General features: G+C 42.7%; 1 protein-coding gene across 1 annotated transcript in view; it reads left to right on the top strand.

The window, feature by feature from the left end:
- Positions 1–3480: 3480 nt before the first annotated feature.
- The window catches only part of LOC126412601 (ufm1-specific protease 2), a 74709-nt gene continuing 53058 nt past the window's right edge, over positions 3481–25131 (top strand). Inside the window, exons 1-2 of the mRNA XM_050082268.1 lie at positions 3481–3616; positions 24071–24313. Coding sequence (XP_049938225.1) covers positions 3566–3616; positions 24071–24313 — 294 coding nt within the window. The 5' untranslated portion in view covers positions 3481–3565. The remainder of the gene's footprint in view (positions 3617–24070; positions 24314–25131) is intronic.

The following is a 25131-nucleotide window of genomic DNA, read 5'->3' as shown; positions in this document are numbered from 1 at the left end:
GTCCCCTAGAACTTAGAACTACTTAAACCTAACCAACCTAAGGACATCACACACATCCATGCCCGAGGCAGGATTCGAACCTGCAACCGTAGCAGTCCCGCTGTTCCGGACTGAAGCACCTAGAACTGCACGGCCACCGTGACAAGCTCAGTTTTTTGAAAGCTAGGTTTAGAATATTGGCCTTTTGTTTATCATCATCCATTACATTATCCATACTGTCAGCAAGTGAAGGTATTGAATTATTTGTAGCATTCATAGATTTTACGTATGACCAAAACTTTTTTGGGTTCTTTTTAGAATCTGCAGATTAAATATTGATTTCAAATTCGTTAAAAGAATCTCTCATTGGTATTTGACAGCTGCTTTCATTTCGCATAATTTCTGTTTGTCAGCAGGGCAGTGACTACGTTTAAAACGACTGTGCAAAATTCTCTGCTTTCTCAGCAACTTCCTAATGTGTTTGTTGATTCAAGGTGGATCCTATCCTTCCCCCATTCAGATATTATTGACTAAATTTTTACTCAAGTATTCCAAAGACAAATGCGTTCACAAATAATCATTGCCTGTAAATGTCTTGTTATGTTCTTCAATTATTTATATTCCAGTTCTTCTTGTGACATGTATATATGAAAGTTTTTTCATGAAATGGAGAATAAATGGCAAATGCAAATGTACATTTAACCCTTTGCGAAAAATTATATTCACAAAATGTATGTGCTTGTGAAGTAAAATTTCTTTTGTGATTCGAATAAAAAGAAAATGATTAGAATTTCATGCAGATCCTGTCATGGTCACCACTGGACTGTATTATCAGTATAGGTAATGATACAGTGGTGTCACTGGACTCGAAAAGCTAGATGTATGTTACAAAAATCACTACAATTGACCCCTGAGACATTTTGGAATCTGCGTATTTCGGAAAGTTGTGTAATGTTTCTTATATTATCTTACCAAGCTCTTGCACAGTGAGTCTATTTCGCGAGAAAGGGAAATTCTTCTGACTGCTTTTCATTGCCACAACGTTATATCTCTTCTTTCTTGACCATGTCACCTAGATTTTAAAGTAATGAACTGTTCTTTTCAGCAATGCTTAATTAGAAGGACAAAACTTAATTTTTCTTTTATTTTCAACTGTATTCTTACAGCTATAGGTACAGCTGTGATACAATGCAGTTGATCCATTTATCATCTCCATGACACAATAACTTTTGTATATTATTGAGAAATTACTTTTGGTGTAATAACTTCATTAGTTTTCATGGAAAAGTAGATCAAATAATGCAATTTAGAGATCATAAGACTTCATGTAATAACATGCCCTAACGTGCAACTGTCTACAATGTAACATATTGTCTCACAATAATTATGCTTTGTTGTGGAACTTTTATGGAGATACAAAGCAAATTTTACATTTTATAAAACTATAAGTTAAAACAGTCTAATCTGGTTTTCTTTCTCATTTGGGGTCTTTTAGCTCTTGTTCAGCGAATTCCACAATTTTAAGCATGAGCCTACAACAGGCTTCACATAGTTAGATGATACATTATAAGATAACACAGTATGACCTGCCCTACATCCCCTACTCAGACCCCCAAAAAGTGGTCCGAAAAGTTTATCGAACTTCCCACATATTATTAAATGGAAAATCTACAACCATGTCTGTCAGCTAACTCAAACCAGTGTGGACACTAGAAGATGTTTCATCGGATGACAACACATGCCAAGTACCTCCAGCTCTGACATGTGGCAACCCTCCCATCAGCAATTTATTGACAAATTCCTACTTACTGCTGTACATCTGTGACTTCCGTCTCGAGGAACATCAGAACAACTCATCGACAGTCAGCACACCGATTGCCAGATTGCAGAAAGCTCCATTGCATGGTGTCCATCAAATTGCCACATGACATTGATACTGCCCACCCTCACATCCAACATTTGCAGCAAAGATACCTTCACAAGTCTCTCAACATAGCTGGCGCCAAACAGCCCTGATGGCACACTGTCTGTGCTGAGATCCCCAGACGCCACCACACACTCGCAGTACAGGTGCCCCACCACAAGCCCACCACCTTCATGATTACCACCTGAATGCCATCTGGATAGACCACCATTCGATGACCTCACCACTGCAGATGGCAATCCACCTGGAAGACCAATCTGTCTTCTTGCAGTCCCACCACCATGTCACTCCACACAGCGATCCTAACAGTGCTCCACACTAAGGGGGTGGGAGGGTGCTCTGTGGGAAGATGGAATTGACAAATAGCATCGCTGGGGGTCGACCGGAACGCCAGGCAGAAACTCTCTGACAGTCTGGCGTATGGTTTTGCGAAGTTTGGATTCTTGCCTTGTGCACGCTTTGATTGATAATAAAAGTGTCCTACATTCAATCTGAGTTGTGTGATTATTCGCCATCTTCATCACCCTTAACCTTTAGAACTATACACTGTAAACAAATAAGAACGCAAGTTGAGGAAATAATTTTCATCAAATAACTTTTTAAGTGAAAATGTCAGCTGTAACGAAGGAGAAAAATACAACTGTTTCTGATATTATTGTATTACTTACGAAAGAAAAAACTTAATGGATAACGAAAACTGACGCTATTTAGTCCCTTAAAAATGTTGCTTGATGTAATTTTAGGCATCTATTTTCGACACCAATTATATGTCGATGTTTGGAACTGATGTTACACTACTCAACAATTTACCACATAAAGTTGACCAAAAACATAAGTTAAGAAGTTTGTTTGGCCATTAACGAAGTTTATCGTTGTTATCTCCTCATATCTGACGCTGTACTCTGACTTTTTGTATCAGGGATGGTAACTTATAATATCATTTTTACCCTTTGGTACTGGGTGAAGTGAACTGACGTGAGGTGACGGACAACGTGAATACACCTCGACGTGACGGGGCCATGTCGTGACGTGGCGGCCAGTGTGAATAGGCCTTCATGGAATATTTGCTGTTTGCCACGATAGCAACGCATAAGTATGAAATAAATGTTACGAAGAAACAAAAGCAGAAAATCCACTACTACAAGAGTGACCGCGGCAAAACTGTGTTAACTTCCGATGTTAGCAGACGATGACACCCTCAAAACTTTCTTCCCGATCAACACAGGTCTGTTACTATGGTCCGTTCTCGGACAGTTTGAATGCCGGCATTTGAAATCCATTATGGAATGTTTTTATGTGACTCGGAATGGCTTGATGTGTCGTGACGGTCTGTGTGAAATGCCCTTTAACGTGATCGACGAAACACAATGGGTCACTAAATGACAAGTGAAGCACTACATCATAGCTCGTTAGAACTGAACAAAACAGGCAGTCCGCATTCTTCTAAGATGTAGAACTTGCTGATGCACTGTAAAGATATTATCGAGCTTGATAGTATAAAATATAGAAGTTGCCGCCGAAGTCGATGAATTCTGTTGCAAACTTTGGCAAAGATCTAGCACTAAATTGCTGCCAGAGATTACTGATATCATTGGTGATTCCAGAGACAGTGTTGTGGTAGTGTTTTGATTTGAAACGTTTAAAGACTGAGATTTAGAGAAAATGAATAAGGGAATTAGTCCTGAAATTAGAATAACAAAAAATTTTTTGGAGGTAAGGTGCCCCCTTTTCCTACAAAGCGTCATTGTGCTGAAACTAAATTTCATTTGTAAAGGGGAGTGGAATAGATGCTTTACTAGAACCATATGCTAATGGAAGACGTGTTTACTGCCATGTTAATGATCTGTCAAAGTGTGAACAGGAAACGTATTGTTTTTGCCCCGTGATATTTGTTATTGAAATAAGTACGGTGTGATATGTTGAGCAGGGTACAAAGGAAGAATAGTTACTGTAGGTATTCGGTGACAATGTAATGTGACTGACACTGCTCGTTACAGATGATGTATTTTTTAGCAGGAATTAAGTTAATGGATAGTTGCTACAGCAGGAGCCAAATTCTCACGTTGTACTTGCTTTTGCATTGACTTTGGTGTATCCTATTATTCAAAGAAGGCTTTTATATCAGTCATAATCATTGATACGCATACAGCGTCAGCAGAAAGAGCATTACAGTAAAAATGGACCTTTACTTTGGAAATTCCATTTGTTTAACCCTCGGGCCACACCGATATATATACCTTACTTGGTTTTTTTCCAGTTCTGGAAGTAATAGTACTTGACGAGGACGGCAGTGACAGAGTTTGGACCATTCTTGTATGTTTGCTTTTTTAGTGTGAAGCGTCCGATCCAACGCGTCGGCTTTGACCCGTGACGTAAGGGTGTTGTCGTGTGTGACATCATGACGGCGCGGAGTTTGGTTTGAGTGTGGCTGTCTCCAGTTCCGTTTTATCTTATTTTATTTACTTTTCTGATCTGTTCGTTCTATCTCGTGAAATTTTTTTTTAAATTTAAAAACACTTATTACTTATTTTAATTATGTTTCCACGAATTTCTGTTTTAGTTTATTATATTTATCTTTCTGATCTGTTTGTTCTATCGCGTGAGATTTTTTTTTTTTTAAGACAAAAAACACTAATCAGCTACTGAAGCATCTTATCTTCTATGGGTTGTAGGGGTTACGACCCCTGGGGAGGTGGGTGGGTATTCATGCATGGCTGTCTTCACTTACACGTTGTAGCTACGCAAGGCGTCTAAATTTGTTTATATTTAGTTTGCCCCCCACCCAAAACACCCCATTTCCCGCGCTTGTCCCGTTAGTGTCATTAGGCTTCTTGTGGAAAGTGTATGTGTTTGTTTTTGTTTCCGGGTCGACAGAAGCGTCCGATCCCACGCGTCGGCTTTGACCCGTGACGTAAGGGTGTTGTCGTGTGTGACGTCATGACGGCGCGGAGTTTGGTTGGAGTGTGGCTGTCTCCTGTTCTGTTTTATCTTATTTTATTTAATTTTCTGATCTGTTCGTTCTATCTCGTGAGATTTTTTTTTAAATTTAAAAACACTTATTACTTATTTTAATTATCTGTTTCCTCCAATTTCTGTTTTAGTTTATTATATTTATCTTTCTGATCTGTTAGTTCTATCCCGTGAGATTTTTTGTTTTTTAAAGACAAAAAACACTAATCAGCTACTGAAGCATCTTTATCTTCTATGGGTTGCAGGGGTTACGACCCCTGGGGAGGTGGGTGGGTATTCATGCATGGCTGTCTTCACTTACACGCAAGGCGTCTAAATTTGTTTATATTTAGTTTGCCCCCACCCAAAACACCCCATTTCCCGCGCTTGTCCGGTTAGTGTGATTAGGCTTCTTGTGGAAAGTGTGTGTGTTTGTTTTTGTTTCCGCCATATTTGTGACGTCATGGGTCAAAGCAGACGGGCGGGATCGGACGCTTCCGTATTTCCTTGTTTCCGCCATATTTGTGACGTCATGGGTCAAAGCAGACGGGTGGGATCGAACGCTTCCGTATTTCCGTTTATTTTATAAGAATGACCGTTATGTGAAATTAATAAACCAAGTATAGCAATAATTCTTCTGTATGTCGTGCAGGTATATAACAGATCAAACAGAGATGAATATAAGTAGGGACTGAACACTGTAAAAGCGCTATTGAGAACCCTCAAGCCACATACAACTACATAAAAACTTAATACGAGCATTTAATGTTAAACGCAAGTAAACAGATACATTCCAGAACAATCTGTAGGACCATTTCATGGACTACACACCATCTGGAATTATGTTTTTTCAAAACACAAATAAAGTTTTGATCATGTTGCATTGACAGTCTTCTCTAGAAAACCAAGAGTGGATGACAAAATATGAGCTATGGATGGATACAGAATGATACTATTAATATTATTGTGCGCAGCTTTTACATTGCTTCTTCTGTGCCACTAATCTCCTCAAACTTGCACCCTTTTCCTTCTTGCACACATAACAAGCAGAGATTTTCTCATCACTATCACCAGTTTTACACAATTGACTGTGTCATATGCACTTCATATATAATAGTCACACACATTTCCACATTAGAGTAGGGGCATAATAGAATCGTTGAACCATTTAGTAGCACCAGGCCTTGCTTTTTGTAGCTTTCCCTATACTACTCAGCACATCTGCAGCACAAAAAAAGTCTTAAACCACTCTATCTACATGAGTATGAGGGTCACAAACCTCAAAACATATAATGCAGATATTCACGACGATTATTTACTTTTTTGTTGGTTTCAGATGTATAGGCTTTAGGCCGAGGTCTAAGCCATGTTTCTGCACATAATGTTGCATCTCCTAATGCTGGAAACAGCTGCAGAGACTATAAAGACTTTGTTAGTTGTTACTCAAACACAGACAAGCATGGAAGGCCAAACTGTTTGTATGCAACTGTGCAATGGTTGGGTTGTGATGTCATTCAACCGCTGCTTAAGAACACAGTCACATTGAGGTGTGTTATGGAGCTTGTTCTGCCGAGCAGTTGATGCTGTTTTCTTTATTCAGCTCAAGGCTCACCCCTTCACTAATTTTAGTCATTCTCCTTTTTTTTGTTGAAGTAGTTTCTGTGGTTTGGAATTTCTATGGCTTGTCTGTATGTCCTAATGTGGTGATGATTGGACTTTGATAAAACTGCAATATCAGAGAATCAAAATTGTTGGTTCCTTGGTCCCACTGCATGATTTGCAAGCAACAAAGTCTCTATAACCTCTGAGGATGTGACTAGCATTAGAAGACAGAACAATGGGACAGAAACATACCTTAGGCCATGGCCCAATCTCTGTTCAACTACAATCACAGCATGTGAGTACTGATCATGAAAGCCTGCATTGTATTTAATAATTTATCATACAGGCAAGAATAGGTGGTAGGATTGTTTGCAGTGAACATTAAGCAATCATTTTAAATAACATATGTCATGTTAATGATGTTGACTGGATTTCACTCTCATCCTAATAGTATTGGAGCGGGAGGGGGTGGGGGGTGAGTGCGTGTGGGAGATTTTTAGGCTGGGCCATAGTTATTAGAGATTCTATGATGAACACATGCCAGCCGATATGCTGAGAGCAAAATCTTGTTGTGTATCGGGCACTGCGGAGGCTAAAATCCCGCCAGAGGAAGTGGACTTAGATGAGCGATATGGGGCACTGTGGCCACTCATATGCCGACACTGCCTCCATCTCGTGCCACATGAATACAAAAGGCTATTGTGTTCCACATGACCGGTATATAGGTAGCTGTCCAGCATGTAGCTGGTCAGCTCACTGCTTGTGCTTGATATTGTCAGATCTATCTTAAACGTACTAGTGCTGCTTCACATCTACCTTGCTTGTCACCTAGTTATTCTCTTTGATCGCCCCTTGGATTATTCTCACCGCTGTTCTGGGTCGTCATCATTGTTGTGGCAAAGACTTTGCTTAGCGCCTTGATGTCATCTAATTTGTTTGTCCATGTCTTGGTCTATTGTTTTGTCCACAGTCCGCCTGTTGCGTTTCACATACCTACCGTTAACTTGGGTTATTCTTCCCCAGGTGGCTCTCCCAGGTGGCTCTCCCACCTGGCGACTTGTTGTATTTCTTTACAGAGCTCTGACATGCACACAGATATCCGGCTACTTGCGGATATAGCAATCTACAAAGTAGAAACATTTTGAATGTCAATATTTTAACAGTAAATTGCCAGAGCACCTGAATTTACCACCCTCTCAGAAAGCTGTTTCACTCAAATTTTTCTTGGAATTGAGTGCTAGATGAAACCTGAATTAGAAAGCTCAGAAATATTTAGGGAGGCCTGGAATATATGTTAGAAAGACAGGTTAGATACCATGGAAGAGGGAGTGTTGTTCATTGTGATCAACAAAAATATTATGTTTTTCAAGGTTGAAATTGAATCTGGCTGAGAAGTTATCTACACACGGGTAACTGAGCTAGGTGAATTCAAATTAAGTATTGAATGTTTTTATGGGCCACCCAATTCCACTATAGCAGTTGTAGATATATTTAAAGAAAGTCTATGTTCAGTTCTGATCATGCAATATTAGGCAGAGAAGACTAACCCACTGATTATAGACTGGGATGTCTATGAATTTGTTGTATTCGGTATGGACAGATATTCCTGCAAAGTAATCCTGAATGTTGTCCCTGAAAGCTCTCTTTACAACCCGTATGTAGTTAATGATCACAATGTCATCATAACAATGGGTACTAAAGTTAATTAATCCATCAAATTGCTAGCAGAGTTTTCTACTGGAAAGAGGAGATAAGCAGTTGTTAGCATCCTGCTTAGACAATCAGTGGACTTCATTTGCTTCCAAGATGATGGACATAGAGTAGTTATGGGCAAAGTTTAAACAGAATATGTGCTGACATTGTGAGTCATGCATAGATATCTTAGTCAGTACAACATTTGTCTTCAAAAGGCAAAGATTCTGGGTTTGCAGCTGGAAAAGACCTGCCATGGTTTAATAACAAAAGGTAGAAAATGCAGAGAGAACCCAGATCGTGCACTCTTCGTTTAAAAATAAATATATAAAAATTTAAAAAAACTTCAGTTTCATCAACAGGCAAAAATAAGTATAAATTCATACATCTATACAAAAATTGATGCGTGAAGCATATTACTTTCACCATCATACAGTAGCAAAAGATTGTGCCGGGAATCCTAGTAAATTCTGATCACTAACTGGGTTGAAAGCTTCTATTTAACCACTTATAGCCTAGTCTGGTGTGGCAGTAGAAGACAGAAAAGTAAAGCTGAATGTCACATTAAAAAAGTCACTCATGTAGATGTAGGATCATACCTCTGTTTGACCACCACAAGGAGGACATAGAAATGGGCATCTTCGGCATTCAAAAGCTGCTGAAAGAGTTGAAAACAACCAAGTTGCGATTATTAGAGTTGACACAGTTGAATAAGTAATAGTGAGTAAAAGACATTTAGTGCCATTAACCATATTTGCAGTTCCAGGTAAAATACAATGAACACAACAATCAAGCAACATTATATTACACACACACACAAACTCAGAGCGTACAATAGCACCAGAGAGGTCTATTATATTCCACATGATGCATTTTGCCGCTGTCTCTCACGAAATATATTGTTCACACAATTCCAACACCCCCCCCCCCCCCCTTTGAACTTGTATTTAGTGGTTTGCCTTCACAAGATAAACCAGACAGCCCCACAATCTTTTCAAACTTCTCTTTGTCCAAGGGTTTTATTAGAAGGTCAGCCAACATGTCTTCTGTGCGCAGGTAGTCAATGGCGATGTTCACTTGCCCCCTGCAGGTCCGGGGGTTAGAACAGGCCCAAGGTATTCCTGCCTGTCGTACGAGGCAACTAAAAGGAGTTTCACGCATTTCGACCTTTATGTGATGATCCCCTGTGGGGTTTGACCTCCATTCTTCTAAATTTTCCCGAAGAGCGAGCCAATTGGGGAAGGGCACCTTACAAGGTGCATCGTGTCCATTGTGCATTGAGATCTTTAGCTCACTTTATCGTCGTCGCATTGCAGTCCTGCCCATTCTCCATCTCTTGGGCGAGGACACCTTCCTGGTTCCTGGATGCGTTTTCCACCATGCACTGTGCCATGTTGATTTCTGCGTCAATGATGACCATGGATTTCTTTGCACCTGATATCCAGCATAGTAGCCAGTCCGTTGTGGTAGGGCCGCCATGTATCCTGTTGGTTGTAGCCTGTGACCACACAGGGATCACTCTGCTGATTCCTGCACCGTTAACTCCCCACGTATGCCAAGGGGTAGATGCCCATCCCCCTGGAGCTTCGGGACTCCCGGCAATGGCCATCCTCCCAGGTGTGGGTCAGAGTGGGTGGCAACAAGGCGGATGACATGTGATGAAGCATAGTCCATCATCTCTTACTGGTGGTGAAACACCAGCAGTCTCTAAGCGATCATGAGCTCAATTCAACGCACAGAAGTATGACCCCAAATCGTTCCCCTCCCTGGCCACACCATGGGGGGAACGTCAGGCTAAGGATGGCAGCGGATCTTATTTGCCCCGGTACCTTGTATGTTCGAGAGTTGATGGGGAATCTTTCGTGACGATGAAGCCTCAGTTTTTTGTTGAGCATTTAGAGGACAAGTTCGGGGAGGTGGAGAGCTTGTCCAACATGAGATCTGGGTCAGTTTTGATCAAAACAGCATCCTCCACCCAGTCATGGGAGTTACTCGCTTGTGACAAGCTGGGGGATATTTCTATAACCATCATGCCCCATAAGAGCTTAAATATGATCCAGGGTATCATATTTCACAGAGATCTCCTTCTGCAGTCGGACGATGAGCTGCGTGCCAATTTAAAGCAGCGAGGTGTACATTTTGTCTGGCATGTCCAGATCGTGCACTCTTCGTTTAAAAATAAATATATAAAAATTTAAAAAAACTTCAGTTTCATCAACAGGCAAAAATAAGTATAAATTCATACATCTATACAAAAATTGATGCGTGAAGCATATTACTTTCACCATCATACAGTAGCAAAAGATTGTGCCGGGAATCCTAGTAAATTCTGATCACTAACTGGGTTGAAAGCTTCTATTTAACCACTTATAGCCTAGTCTGGTGTGGCAGTAGAAGACAGAAAAGTAAAGCTGAATGTCACATTAAAAAAGTCACTCATGTAGATGTAGGATCATACCTCTGTTTGACCACCACAAGGAGGACATAGAAATGGGCATCTTCGGCATTCAAAAGCTGCTGAAAGAGTTGAAAACAACCAAGTTGCGATTATTAGAGTTGACACAGTTGAATAAGTAATAGTGAGTAAAAGACATTTAGTGCCATTAACCATATTTGCAGTTCCAGGTAAAATACAATGAACACAACAATCAAGCAACATTATATTACACACACACACACAAACTCAGAGCGTACAATAGCACCAGAGAGGTCTATTATATTCCACATGATGCATTTTGCCGCTGTCTCTCACGAAATATATTGTTCACACAATTCCAACACCCCCCCCCCCCCCCCCCCCTTTGAACTTGTATTTAGTGGTTTGCCTTCACAAGATAAACCAGACAGCCCCACAATCTTTTCAAACTTCTCTTTGTCCAAGGGTTTTATTAGAAGGTCAGCCAACATGTCTTCTGTGCGCAGGTAGTCAATGGCGATGTTCACTTGCCCCCTGCAGGTCCGGGGGTTAGAACAGGCCCAAGGTATTCCTGCCTGTCGTACGAGGCAACTAAAAGGAGTTTCACGCATTTCGACCTTTATGTGATGATCCCCTGTGGGGTTTGACCTCCATTCTTCTAAATTTTCCCGAAGAGCGAGCCAAGGGGAAGGGCACCTTACAAGGTGCATCGTGTCCATTGTGCATTGAGATCTTTAGCTCACTTTATCGTCGTCGCATTGCAGTCCTGCCCATTCTCCATCTCTTGGGCGAGGACACCTTCCTGGTTCCTGGATGCGTTTTCCACCATGCACTGTGCCATGTTGATTTCTGCGTCAATGATGACCATGGATTTCTTTGCACCTGATATCCAGCATAGTAGCCAGTCCGTTGTGGTAGGGCCGCCATGTATCCTGTTGGTTGTAGCCTGTGACCACACAGGGATCACTCTGCTGATTCCTGCACCGTTAACTCCCCACGTATGCCAAGGGGTAGATGCCCATCCCCCTGGAGCTTCGGGACTCCCGGCAATGGCCATCCTCCCAGGTGTGGGTCAGAGTGGGTGGCAACAAGGCGGATGACATGTGATGAAGCATAGTCCATCATCTCTTACTGGTGGTGAAACACCAGCAGTCTCTAAGCGATCATGAGCTCAATTCAACGCACAGAAGTATGACCCCAAATCGTTCCCCTCCCTGGCCACACCATGGGGGGAACGTCAGGCTAAGGATGGCAGCGGATCTTATTTGCCCCGGTACCTTGTATGTTCGAGAGTTGATGGGGAATCTTTCGTGACGATGAAGCCTCAGTTTTTTGTTGAGCATTTAGAGGACAAGTTCGGGGAGGTGGAGAGCTTGTCCAACATGAGATCTGGGTCAGTTTTGATCAAAACAGCATCCTCCACCCAGTCATGGGAGTTACTCGCTTGTGACAAGCTGGGGGATATTTCTATAACCATCATGCCCCATAAGAGCTTAAATATGATCCAGGGTATCATATTTCACAGAGATCTCCTTCTGCAGTCAGACGATGAGCTGCGTGCCAATTTAAAGCAGCGAGGTGTACATTTTGTCTGGCATGTCCACCGGGATCCGAAGGATAATCAGGTCGCCACCGGTGCCCTCATCTTGACCTTTGAGGGTGATACATTCCCTGAGGAGGTAAAGGTGGTGGTCTACCGGTGTGATGTAAAGCCATATATCCCTCCCGTGATGCAGTGTTTTAAGTGCTGGTAGTTCGGCCATATGTCTTCCTGCTGTACTTCCAGCATCACATGCCGAGATTGTGGACGCCCATCACATCCCAATACTCCATGTGCCCCACCTCCCATCTGTGTCAACTGCGGAGAGCACCATTCGTCTTGCTCGCCCGACTGCAGTATTCTCCAGAAAGAAAGGAAAATCGTAGAGTACAAGACCCTGGACAGACTGACCTACATTGAGGCTAAGAGAAAATGTGAACCCTTGCATCCTGTGCATATGTCATCGTCTTACGCCACCGCTACAACAGGTGTGGCACAATCAGCTCCACCAACCGAGGTTACTTCTCAGAGCCGGAAGACTACACCTGCCTCCTTGATGGTGGGGGGCATTTCCCTCCCTGTTGCTCCTGCACCACCTACTTCAGGAGCAACCCCCCCCCCCCCCCCCCCCCCAACCATCGGGGACATTCATCCTTACTCCTAAGCTGGAGAAGCGTAAATCTTCTTCAGCTTCTCTCGCTAGGAAGGCATCCTTTGGGTCACTCGCTTCCCAGGTTTCTTCTAGTGCGAAAGACGACACCCACTAGTGGCTGAAGAGCCCAAAAGCAGCTGGTCGTAGGGCTTCACACTCATCCTCAGTCCCGGAGACTGAGCCAGTGAAGTCCTCCTAGCCAGGTAAACCCAAGGAGCAGCGAAAGAAATCCAAGAAGAAAACCCCTAAGACTAAGGAAACTGCGGTGGCACCCACACCACCGCTACCTACAAGCTCTATGGCTGAGGATGGGATGAAAATTTTGGTGTCCGCTGAGGACCTAGATCTCGCCAGACCCTCAGACACAAATTGATATAGACTGCTCAGGCAATAAATAGGTGGCAGTAAGTGACTCTGAGGCATAAACTGCCTCATTGAATGTTCCATGCCTTCCCAGTCTCACGAAGTCATACTCCAGTGGAATTGTGGCGGTTTTTTCCACCGCCTGGCTGAGCTACGGCAACTGTTAAGCTTTACACCTGCTATCTGCATTGCCCTCCAGGAAACCTGGTTCCCAGCAATGCGGACCCCTGCCCTCCGCAGCTATAAGGGATATTACAGGAACCGTAGCGACTATAATTGAGTGTCAGGTGGAGTTTGTGTTTATGTCCTAAACTCAGTCTGTGGTGAACTTGTGCCCCTTCAAACCCCTCTTGAAGCTGTAGCTGTCAGAATGACGACACAGAAAATAACTGTCTGCAATGTATATCATCCTCCAGATGGTGCAGTACCCCTGAATGTATTAGCTGCACTGATTGACCAACTCCCTAAACCTTTCCTACTTCTGGGAATTTTTTATGCCCATAACCCCTTGTGAGGTGGTACCATTACTGTCGCAACTCGACCTCTGCCTCTTAAATGCTGGGGCCGCCACACATTTCAGTGTGGCTCATGGTAGTTAGTCGGCCATTGATTTATCAATTTGCAGCCCAGGACTTCTCCCATCTATCCACTGGAGAGCACATGACGACCTGTGTGGTAGTGATCACTTCCCTATCTTCCTGTCAGGTGCGCGGACGCCTGCCCAGATGGGCTTTGAACAAGGCGGACTGGGGAACTTGCACCTTTGCTGTTATCACTGAATCTCCCCCACATGGTAACATCGATGTGATGGTTGAACAGGTGACTAGCACAATTGTTTCTGCGGCAGAAAACGCGATGCCTCACTCTTTAGGGTGCCCGAGGTGTAAGGCAGTCCCTTGGTGATCGCCAGAAGTCGCTGTAGCAATTCAGGATCGTCAGCAAGCTCTACAGCGGGATAAGCAGCTTCCTTCCCTGGAGCACCTTATAGCCTTTAAACGGCTCCTTGCGCGTGTCCGCTACCTTATTAAACAACAGAAGGAGTGTTGGGAGAGATACGTCTCCACCATTGGGTGCCACACGCCACCTTCCCAAGTCTGGTCAAAGTTTAAACGTCTTTTTGGATACCAGGCCCCAACAGCTGTCCCTGGTGTTACCATAAATGGCGAGTTATGTACCGACGCAAACATGATTGCCAAGCACTTTGCTCGAGCCTCTGCGTCGGAAAATTACCCCCAGCCTTTCGCACACTCAAACGGTGGCTGGAAGGGAACATCCTCTCATTCACTACACGCTGCTGTGAATCCTATAACTCCCCATTTACAGAGTGGGAGCTCCTCAGTGCCTTTGCACATTGCCCCGACACAGCTCCTGGGCCTGATGGCATCCACAGCCAGATGATTAAACATCTCTCATCTGACTACAAGCAACATCTTCTCGTCTTCTTCGACTGGATCTGGAGCTATGGCGTCTTTCCATCACAAGGCGGGAGAGCACCATCATTCCAGTGTCAGACCCGGTAAAAACCCGCTTGATGTGGATAGCCATCAGCCTCACCAACATTCTTTGTAAGCTGCTGGAACATATGGTATGTCGATGGTTGGGTTGGGTTCTGGAGTCATGTGGCTTGCTGGCTCCATGTCAGGACGGCTTCCGCCAGGGTCCCTCTACCACTGATAACCTTGTGTCCATCAAGTCTGCCATCCGAACAGTCTTTTCCGGACGGCAACACCTGATTGCCGTCTTTTTTTATTTACGTAACGCATACGACACAACTTGCCGACATCATATCCTTGCCACATTGTATGAGTGGGGTCTCCAGGGAGCACTCCCAATTTTTATCCAAAACTTCCTGTTGCTCTGTACTTTCTGTGTCCAAGTTGGTGACTCCCATAGTTCCATCCATATCCAGGAGAATGGAGTCGCAGGGCTCTATATTGAGTGTGTGTGTATTTTTAGTGGCCATTAATGGTCTAGCAGCAGCTGTCGGGCCCTCTGTCTCACCTTCTCTGTATGCAGACGACTTCTGCATTTCGTGCTGCTGCTCCAGTATTGTTGTTGCTGAGCGGTGCCTCCAGGGAGCCATCCGCAAGGCGCAGTCATGGGCTCTAGCCCATGGTTTCCAGTTTTCAGCCGCAGTCGTGTGTCATGCACTTCTGTCGGCGTCGTACTGTTCATCTGGAACCCACACTTTACCTTAATGATAATCCACTCACTGTAGTGGAGACTTACCAATTCCTAGGACTGGTTTTCGATGCTTGATTGACTTTGCTCCCTCATCTTCATCAGCTTAAGCAGCAGTGCTGGCAGCACCTCAATGCCCTCCGTTGCCTGAGCAACACCAAGTGAGGTGCAGATCGCTGTATGCTGCTGCAGCTCTGCAGAGCCCTTGTCCAATCCCGAATTGATTATGGAAGTGTGGTTTATGGTTCTCACCACCTTCAGCATTGCATTTACTCGACTCTGTGCACCACTGTGGGGTTCGATTAGCGACAGGAGCTTTCAGGACGAGTCCAGTTACCAGCGTACTGGTGGATGCTGGTGTCCTTCCACTGCAGATCAGACGTGCGCAACTGTTCACCAGTTACGCAGCACACATTCATAGTTCCCCTGAGCATCTGAATTACCATCTCCTTTTCCCCACCTGCGGCAGTCCATCTCCCGCGTCTGCGGCTCAGATTGGGGCTAACAATCGCAGCTTGCGTGTGGTCCCTTCTCTCCGAACTGGAGTCCTTCCCTTTGCCACCTCTACTTGTGCTTCGTTCACGTACGCCTCCATGATGTACGTCTTGGCTGCAGCTTCGTCTGGACCTTTTGCATGGCCCTAAAGACTTCGTTAACCCCACCGCTCTCCGCTGTCACTTCCTCTCGATTCTTGACGTGTTCTGGGTCTCTGGAGTGGTTTACACCGATGGCTCAATGGCTGACGGTCACGTAGGTTTCGCATATGTTCATGGAAGATGTATTGAGCAACACTCATTGCCAGTTGGCTGCAGAGTTTTCACTGCAGAGCTGTTGGCCATATTTCGTGCTCTTTAGTACATCCGCTCATTCCCTGGTGACTCATTTCTCCTGTGTACTGACTCATTGAGCAACAAGCTATCAACCAGTGCTACCCTCGCCACCCTCTGGTAGTGTCCATTCAGGAGTCCATCTATGCCCCTGAACAGTCCCGCTGTTCCACGGTGTTTGTGTGGACCCCAGGACACGTTGGAATCCCCGACAACGAACTTGCCGACAGGTTGGCCAAACAGGCCATGCAGATACCACTGCTGGAGATAGACATCTCCGAAGCTGACCTGCATTCTGTCTTACACCGCAGGGTTTTGCAGCTATGGGAGACGGAATGGCATAACAACACGCGCAACAAACTGCGTGTCATTAAGGAGACTATGAATGTGTGGAAGTCTTCCATGCAGGCCTCTCGCAGGGTATCAGTTGTCCTCTGCCGACTCTGCATTGGCTATACGTTGCTAACGCACGGTTACCTACTCCGTCACGAGGACCCACCTCAGTGTAGCTGTGGCTCCCAAAAGACAGTTGTCCACCTCTTGCTCGACTGCCCACTTTCAGCTGCTCTGTGGCACCCTGCGTTCGGCATTGGGCGACAGTGCTGTGTCCTCCACCCTAGTTCTTTTAGGGTGGAGGTTTTAAGGGGGGTAGGACGCAAATGGGCCGACTTGGATCAGGAGAGGCATCACAGGACATTTTAATTTCGAGTGTGTATACTTTTACAAATAAATTCATAAAACTTTGTCAGCATCACTAGGAACTACCGGAACTTCAAGCGCTGATAGAAAGCACTGAAGCTGAAATCGTTATAGGTACAGAAAGCTGGCTGAAGCCTGAGATAAATTCTGCCGAAATTTTTACAAAGGTACAGACAGTGTTTAGAAAGGATAGATTGCATGCAACCGGTGGTGGAGTGTTCGTCGCTGTTAGTAGTAGTTTATCCTGTAGAGAAGTAGAAGTGGATAGTTCCTGTGAATTATTATGGGTGGAGGTTACACTCAACAACCGAGCTAGGTTAATAATTGGCTCCTTTTACTGACCTCCCGACTCAGCAGCATTAGTGGCAGAACAACTGAGAGAAAATTTGGAATACATTTCACATAAATTTTCTCAGCATGTTATAGTCTTAGGTGGAGATTTCAATTTACCAGATATAGACTGGGACACTCAGATGTTTAGGACGGGTGGTAGGGAGAGAGCATCGAGTGACATTATACTGAGTGCACTATCTGAAAATTACCTCGAGCAATTAAACAGAGAACCGACTCGTGGAGATAACATCTTGGACCTACTGATAACAAACAGACCCGAACTTTTCGACTCTGTATGTGCAGAACAGGGAATCAGTGATCATAAGGCCGTTGCAGCATCCCTGAATATGGAAGTTAATGGGAATATAAAAAAAGGGAGGAAAGTTTATCTGTTTAGCAAGAGTAATAGAAGGCAGATTTCAGACTACCTAACAGATCAAAACGAAAATTTCTGTTCCGACACTGACAGTGTTGAGTGTTTATGGAAAAAGTTCAAGGCAATCGTAAAATGCGTTTTAGATAGGTACGTGCCGAGTAAAACTATGAGGGCCGGGAAAAACCCACCGTGGTACAACAACAAAGTTAGGAAACTACTGTGAAAGCAAAGAGAGCTTCACTCCAAGTTTAAACGCAGCCAAAACCTCTCAGACAAAAAGAAGCTAAATGATGTCAAAGTTAGCGTAAGGAGGGCTATGCGTGAAGCGTTCAGTGAATTCAAAGGTAAAATTCTATGTACCGACTTGACAGAAAATCCTCGGAAGTTCTGGTCTTACGTTAAATCAGTAAGTGGCTCGAAACAGCATATCCAGACACTCTGGGATGATGATGGCATTGAAACAGAGGATGACACGCGTAAAGCTGAAATACTAAACACGTTTTTCCAAAGCTGTTTCACAGAGGAAGACCGCACTGCAGTTCCTTCTCTAAATCCTCGCACAAACGAAAAAATGGCTGACATCGAAATAAGTGTCCAAGGAATAGAAAAGCAACTGGAATCATTCAATAGATGAAAGTCCACTGGACCTGATGGGATACCAATTCGATTCTACACAGAGTACGCGAAAGAACTTGCCCCCCTTCTAACAGCCGTGTACCGCAAGTCTCTAGAGGAACGGAAGGTTCCAAATGATTGGAAAAAAGCACAGGTAGTCCCAGTCTTCAAGAAGGGTCGTTGAGCAGATGCACAAAACTATAGACCTATATCTCTGACGTTGATCTGTTGTAGAATTTTAGAACATGTTTTTTGCTCGAGTATCATGTCGTTTTTGGAAACCCAGAGTCTACTATGTAGGAATCAACATGGATTCCGGAAACAGCGATCGTGTGAGACCCAACTCGCTTTATTTGTTCATGAGACCCTGAAAATATTAGATACAGGCTCCCAGGTAGATGCTATTTTTCTTGACTTCCGGAAGGCGTTAGATACAGTTCCGCACTGTTGCCTGATAAACAAAGTAAGAGCCTACGGAATATCAGACCAGCTGTGTGGCTGGATTGAAGAGTTTTTAGCAAACAGAACACAGCATGTTGTTATCAATGGAGAGACGTCTACAGACGTTAAAGTAACCTCTGGCGTGCCACAGGGGAGTGTTATGGGACCATTGCTTTTCACAATATATATAAATGACCTAGTAGATAGTGTCGGAAGATCCATGTGGCTTTTTGCGGATGATGCTGTAGTATACAGAGAAGTTGCAGCATTAGAAAATTGTAGCGAAATGCAGGAAGATCTGCAGCAGATAGGCACTTGGTGCAGGGAGTGGCAACTGACCCTTAACATAGACAAATGTAATGTATTGCGAATACATAGAAAGAAGGATCCTTTATTGTATGATTATATGATAGTGGAACAAACACTGGTAGCAGTTACTTCTGTAAAATATCTGGGAGTATGCGTGCGGAACGATTTGAAGTGGAATGATCATATAAAATTAATTGTTGGTAAGGCGGGTACCAGGTTGAGATTCATTGGGAGAGTGCTTAGAAAATGTAGTCCATCAACAAAGGAGGTGGCTTACAAAACACTCGTTCGACCTATACTTGAGTATTGCTCATCAGTGTGGGATCCGTACCAGATCGGTTTGACGGAGGAGATAGAGAAGATCCAAAGAAGAGCGGCGCGTTTCGTCACAGGGTTATTTGGTAACCGTGATAGCGTTACGGAGATGTTTAATAAACTCAAGTGGCAGACTCTGCAATAGAGGCGCTCTGCATCGCGATGTAGCTTGCTCGCCAGGTTTCGAGAGGGTGCGTTTCTGGATGAGGTATCGAATATATTGCTTCCCCCTACTTACACCTCCCGAGGAGATCACGAATGTAAAATTAGAGAGATTAGAGCGCGCACGGAGGCTTTCAGACCGTCGTTCTTCCCGCGAACCATACGCGACTGGAACAGGAAAGGGAGGTAATGACAGTGGCACGTAAAGTGCCCTCCGCCACACACCGTTGGGTGGCTTGCGGAGTATAAATGTAGATGTAGATGAAGGATTCAGGATTCACACTCATTGCAATGGAAGTTCGAAAACATAAGGAAGTAATTTTTTTTACATGTCAAATTTCATCATTTTTTTCACTTACTAAAGGCAGCATTTGTTGCTATAGGTACACTTTTCTTCACATATTAGAGATTCTTTGATGAATTTTGCGCAGCATACATACCATACTTACAGGTGCACGAAACTCTAGAATTTATTTAATTTATGAAAAAATGAATGAACTGTTATATTTTAAACTTCATGTTTACAAAAAAACACAAATTTTATAGTTAATTACCTCAATTTTTACCACAGTTTTTAATAGATTTGGAAAATTCTAGAGTTTCATACACCTTTAAGTATGGTTTGTACGCGGAAAAATAAAAAATAAAAAAAATAAAAATAAAAATTTCATTATGTTTTCGAACTTCCACTGCTATGAGTGTGAATTGTGAATCCTTCCTGGTCATGCTGACAAAGTTTTATGAATTTATTTATAAAAGTATAGACAGTGGAAATTAAAATATCCTGTGGTGCCTCTCCTGCTCCAAGTCGGTCCGTTTGACGTCCTACCCCCCTTAATGTGTTGCAGAGTGGCTGGCTTTCCCTTTTTATTCTTGTGCTTGGCCAGCCACTGTAATCTACTCTCATGTTTTACTCTCTTCTGTTTCTAGCGTCTCTCAGTTGTTTTCTTGTCCTTTTTTTTTTAGTGTTCATTGCCTTCCCTTCGTTCTTGTGGCTTTGTTTCTTTCCGTTTTGTGTTATATGTTTCATCCATTTTATTCTCAAATTTGTGGCATTGTTTTATTAGGAACAAGGGACCGATGACCTCGTAGTTTGGTCCCTTCTCCCGCCTTTAAATCAACCAACCAACCATGGCGATGTTCTGTCACTCTGTGGTCCTGAATAAAATGGTGGCTTATATCAGTATGTTTTGTCCTAGCACTAGTGACATCATTTTTAGCTAGGTTAATGGCTCCTTTATTGTCACAGAAGATCATTATAGGTCCTTGATTAAATTGGGTTCTACTTCACATATTAATGGTCTTAGCTACAATGCTTCCTGTGTGGTGTAATATAGCGCCATATATTCGGCCTCTACAGTACTCAATGCAACAGTTTTTTGCTTTTGACAGGACCATGAATGAGACCCCCCATTAATTTAAAGCAGCAGCCAGTAGTGGAGTAATTCAGCGCCCAGTCTGCATTGCTGTAGCATTCTAGTTTAGCATTACCTTCTCTACGGTATCTTAATTTGTGGTTTGAAGTTCCTCTTAGATATCGGAATATCCTTTCCACAGCCTTTGGGTCTCTGCAGTATCTGCTCACTGCCTTGGTGGCAAAAGCAATGTCAGGTCGTGACCTATGAGACAAATATAACAGACTCCCTACTGCTTCTAAATATGTAACATTCTTATGACATTCCACATCTATCTCATTTATATTTACCTTCACTCCTTCTTCCATTGGAGTAGTTATGGGTTTACAATCATTCATGCCAAATTTCCTTCAGATTTTTTCTGTATATGATGAATGATTTATGCTCAATTCTTGTCTCTCTTCATCCTTAGTGATCTGTGTATCTAAATAACATTTAACTTCTCCCAAATCATGCGCCTTAAATTTGGTTTGCAGCTGTTTCTTAAAAATTCTCATTTGGCTTTTGTTTTTAGTCAGGATAAAGAAGTCGTCCACCCATATTGCCATTATTATTATCCCTTCTCCTCCCCTTTTGTAGTATATACTGGGATCTGCCTTAGATTGCTACATATTCGTATTTATTAGAGTTTCATGTAGACATTGAATCCAGCAATGTCCACTCTGTTTAAGTCCATAAATTCTTTTTCGCAAATGCCAAATCTTTTTTCTTTCCAATCTGGTTTTCATGACTTCTGTTAGTGGAATGGCATATATCTCCTCCAATATCCCATTTAATTATCTCTTTTTACATCCATATGATGAATTGTTGAATTTTGTTTTGCTGCCAAGGCTAAAAGATATCTCAATGAGGCATACTTGACTACGGGTGAAAAAGTTTCTTTGTAAACTACGCCTTGTTTTTGTGAATATTCTTTTATTGAAAGTCATGCTTTATATCTTGGTGATGAATTTTCGGGGCTCTTCAAAGTGAATACCCATCTTACCTGTAATGGTTTCTTATTTGCCAGCCTATTTACACATTCAGAGGTTTTATTCTGAGATAAAGATTCCAATTCCCTTTCCATCGCTTCCTTCCATTCTTGAGAGTTCGGTGGCCACTCATTGCTTCGTCTGCTATTGCTGGCTCATCATTAAAAGACTGGACTGCATACATCTCACAGTTTTGGTACGCGAGAAGAACCCCTTACATTGCTATCTTCATTTTGTTCATCCTCAAACTCATTGTCATAATAAATAGTCTCCATTTGCCTTTGACTGTTCTCTTCCTGTTCTTCACTTTCTCTTTCTGCACATAAGGTTTCACTCTCAGAACTAGGTGCAGTTAAGTTAGTAGTCTTGTCCTCTTCAGAGTCCTTTCTATTTTCAAAGAATACTACATCTCTGCTTGTAACTATCCTTTTATACAATGGATTCATTAATTGGTAGACTGTTGAATTCTCACTATAGCCTACAAAAATATACTTTTTAGCTTTTGGGTCACATTTTCCTCTCAGCTGTTTTGGAATGTGCGCCATTGCATCACACCCAAAAACCCTAATATTGCTTAGGTCAGGTTTCCTTCCTGCCCATATCTCATAGGGGGTTCTGTTCCTTAACGCTTTTGTAGGTGATCTATTGTTCAAATATACGACTGTTCACACTGCCTCTACCCAAAAATCTTTTTATAATTCAGGATCAGTTATCATGCTCCTTCCTTTTTCGACAGTGGTCCTATTAGCCCTCTCAGCAACCCCATTTTGAGATGGGCTGTACCTTATGGTAGTTTGATGCCTGATTCCCATTTTTGCCAGAAGTGTCTTCAATTTCTGGCTAACATATTCCCTCCCATTATCAGACCTGAGGACCTTTATCTTCTTTCCCATCCACCTTTCAACCACATTATGATATTCCTCAAAAGTGTCACTCACTTGGTCTTTGGAACTAAGAAAATAAACATGAGTATATCGTGAATAATCATCAATAAACGTAAGAAAATAGTAAGTCCCACTTATAGATTTGCACTCCATCAGACCACATACATCTTTATGGATTAACTGTAAGACCTCTGCAGATTTACTGTACTAGTCTTAAAAGGTAGCCGTACTTGTTTTCCTTTTATGCATGTCTCACAAGGGTCCTTGGATACACTATAATTATGTATTCCCTTTACCATATCCCTTATTAAAGACACACCCTTTCTATTTAGGTGTCCGAGTCTACATTGCCATAAAAAACATTCTGCTGACTATACTGAATGACTAACATAGCTATTTTTACTGTCAGAGGCATCCAACGTAAAAATATCCCCTTCGTTACTTGCTGTAGACATACCTTCACCATCTTCATTGATTACTCTTGCTCCTTGCATGTCAAAAGTGACTGTATTTCCCTTCTTGACAATTTCCCCTACAGACAGTAGCCTAGTCGCAACATTTTTTTGCATATGAACATCATATGCTGTAACCATTGAGTTCACTATTTACACTTACATGTAGGGCTAGTTTCCCAGCCAAATGACATTGGAGCTTGCTCTCATCAACAGTAGATTTTCACATATCAGCTGCAGCGGGACATTTATCTGCGTAGTGTCTTCTTTTGAAGGAACAGACACTGCACATTCAAGTAATTGATAAGCCTACCTGGGCAATGGATCCACTTTCCTCAATGTGAATGCACAAATATGTCTTACCTCCTGTGGGAATCTCTAAGTGGTGAACAGGAGTATAATGGCCAGGAACTGCAGATTGGTGGCATTCGATGGGAGCATGGAACAACCATGAGGCGTACTGAGATTATCAGTGCAGTTGTGATAATGCTGTGTCCCAGATTACCGCACATACCTAATAAGCAGGAGACCCTGGGTTCGAATCCGTCTTTGACATTTTCACATGTTGGCACTGATTCCACAAAAATGTCCCGCTGCAGCTGATAGCAGTGATCCCCCTTCAATTTACATATTAAAATATTTCCCTGGCAGGGAAGGCATTCTTCTTTGATGAGCCATGGAAATTATTTAATGATAGCGGAAAGACGCCCCTTCCCCATTAATTTGAAGGCTGCTGCTTGAAGAGATTTAGAAATAATTTCCACAATTATTAGTATGAGTAGTTTAATGTTAGTTGTAATTGGTTATTAGCATAGTGTACAGAGGTAGCCTGCCAGTTGGTTTATAGTTTGATTCATTCCAAAAACCTAAAATATGTCTTTTATGTGACATGAAATGTGAGAGAATGAATGTTCACTGCACCCATCCTATAGCTTCCATGGTGGCAGTCACCAATTCTACCATCTTGTTACAGAGGGCAGTAGCACTGGATGTACCAAATGTTGGATGCCTGTATGGAATTAAAGAACACGATTATGTTTTGGTGCTGGGATTCTCCATTGATCAGAAACTGAATCCTAATAAAAACTTGCAAGAGGGTGACTTTCACGAGAAGGCCTCATTCAGTGAAAGGAACCTTCCAGCAGGACTTACATTGTGTGGTGTCCTGAGATCTGTGAATACCAATGAAGAACAGAATCAGAAACACAAAAGTGAGGTTAGTATTGCCTACTATAAGCATCTTTTGATTATTATTATTGTTATTAATTATTGCCACTGGTAAAAAAAAGCTTTTTTGGCTAATATGTATTCATCAGCTTATTTGTCATATTGCTGGCACAAATGGTCAGCATCTTCTAAGTGTAGTGAGCTACTGTAGCCATTTGCAGACTGACACTTTTTCAAATGGTAATAATTTTATTGATGAGTAGGTTGTTATGTTATTTGTTTAATATGATTAGCAGACATTTGATATGGCAACACAGGTGTACAATTGACATTCACACAAATTTTAACAGCATCTCTAAATAAACAAGCGTACAGTCATTGATTTTTTGTGAACTCTGGTGCTATTGAAATTCCTGCTTAATGCACTTTGAGCCATAGCAGAATTTTTTGTATGTATTTATCTACATTGCTGTTTGTACTCTACAGTCCAACTACTTGCGGAACCCCGAGGGGGCTTACCGCCCTTTGGTGAGTATGCACTTGGCTAGCATGGGGCCCCAGCCTTTGCTGCACTACTTCCCTTTATGTGCTGCAAATCTACACTTTAGCAATCTCTTACCTCTTGTGACTCTGTGTCAGATGGTCCTTTTGGTGCAGACTCTGCCTGGACTTGGTTCACGATTTTGGTCTTGATTTCTGGTTTTGCTCTCGGCACTATCCTCACCTTCCATTAACATTTACACTGTCCCCATTATTGGATTTGACCTGGTATCTTTTCCAAATTTTACAGAAGTATGTGTCATGCAGGGAAGATCACCCACTGTGGTGTACACTCCACCTCTGTGCTTGTCCACTCTGGCACCCTTC

This window comes from Schistocerca serialis, chromosome 7 (genome assembly GCF_023864345.2).
Source record: "Schistocerca serialis cubense isolate TAMUIC-IGC-003099 chromosome 7, iqSchSeri2.2, whole genome shotgun sequence".
NCBI lineage: Eukaryota > Metazoa > Arthropoda > Insecta > Orthoptera > Acrididae > Schistocerca > Schistocerca serialis.
This window is presented reverse-complemented; position numbering and strand designations above follow the sequence as displayed.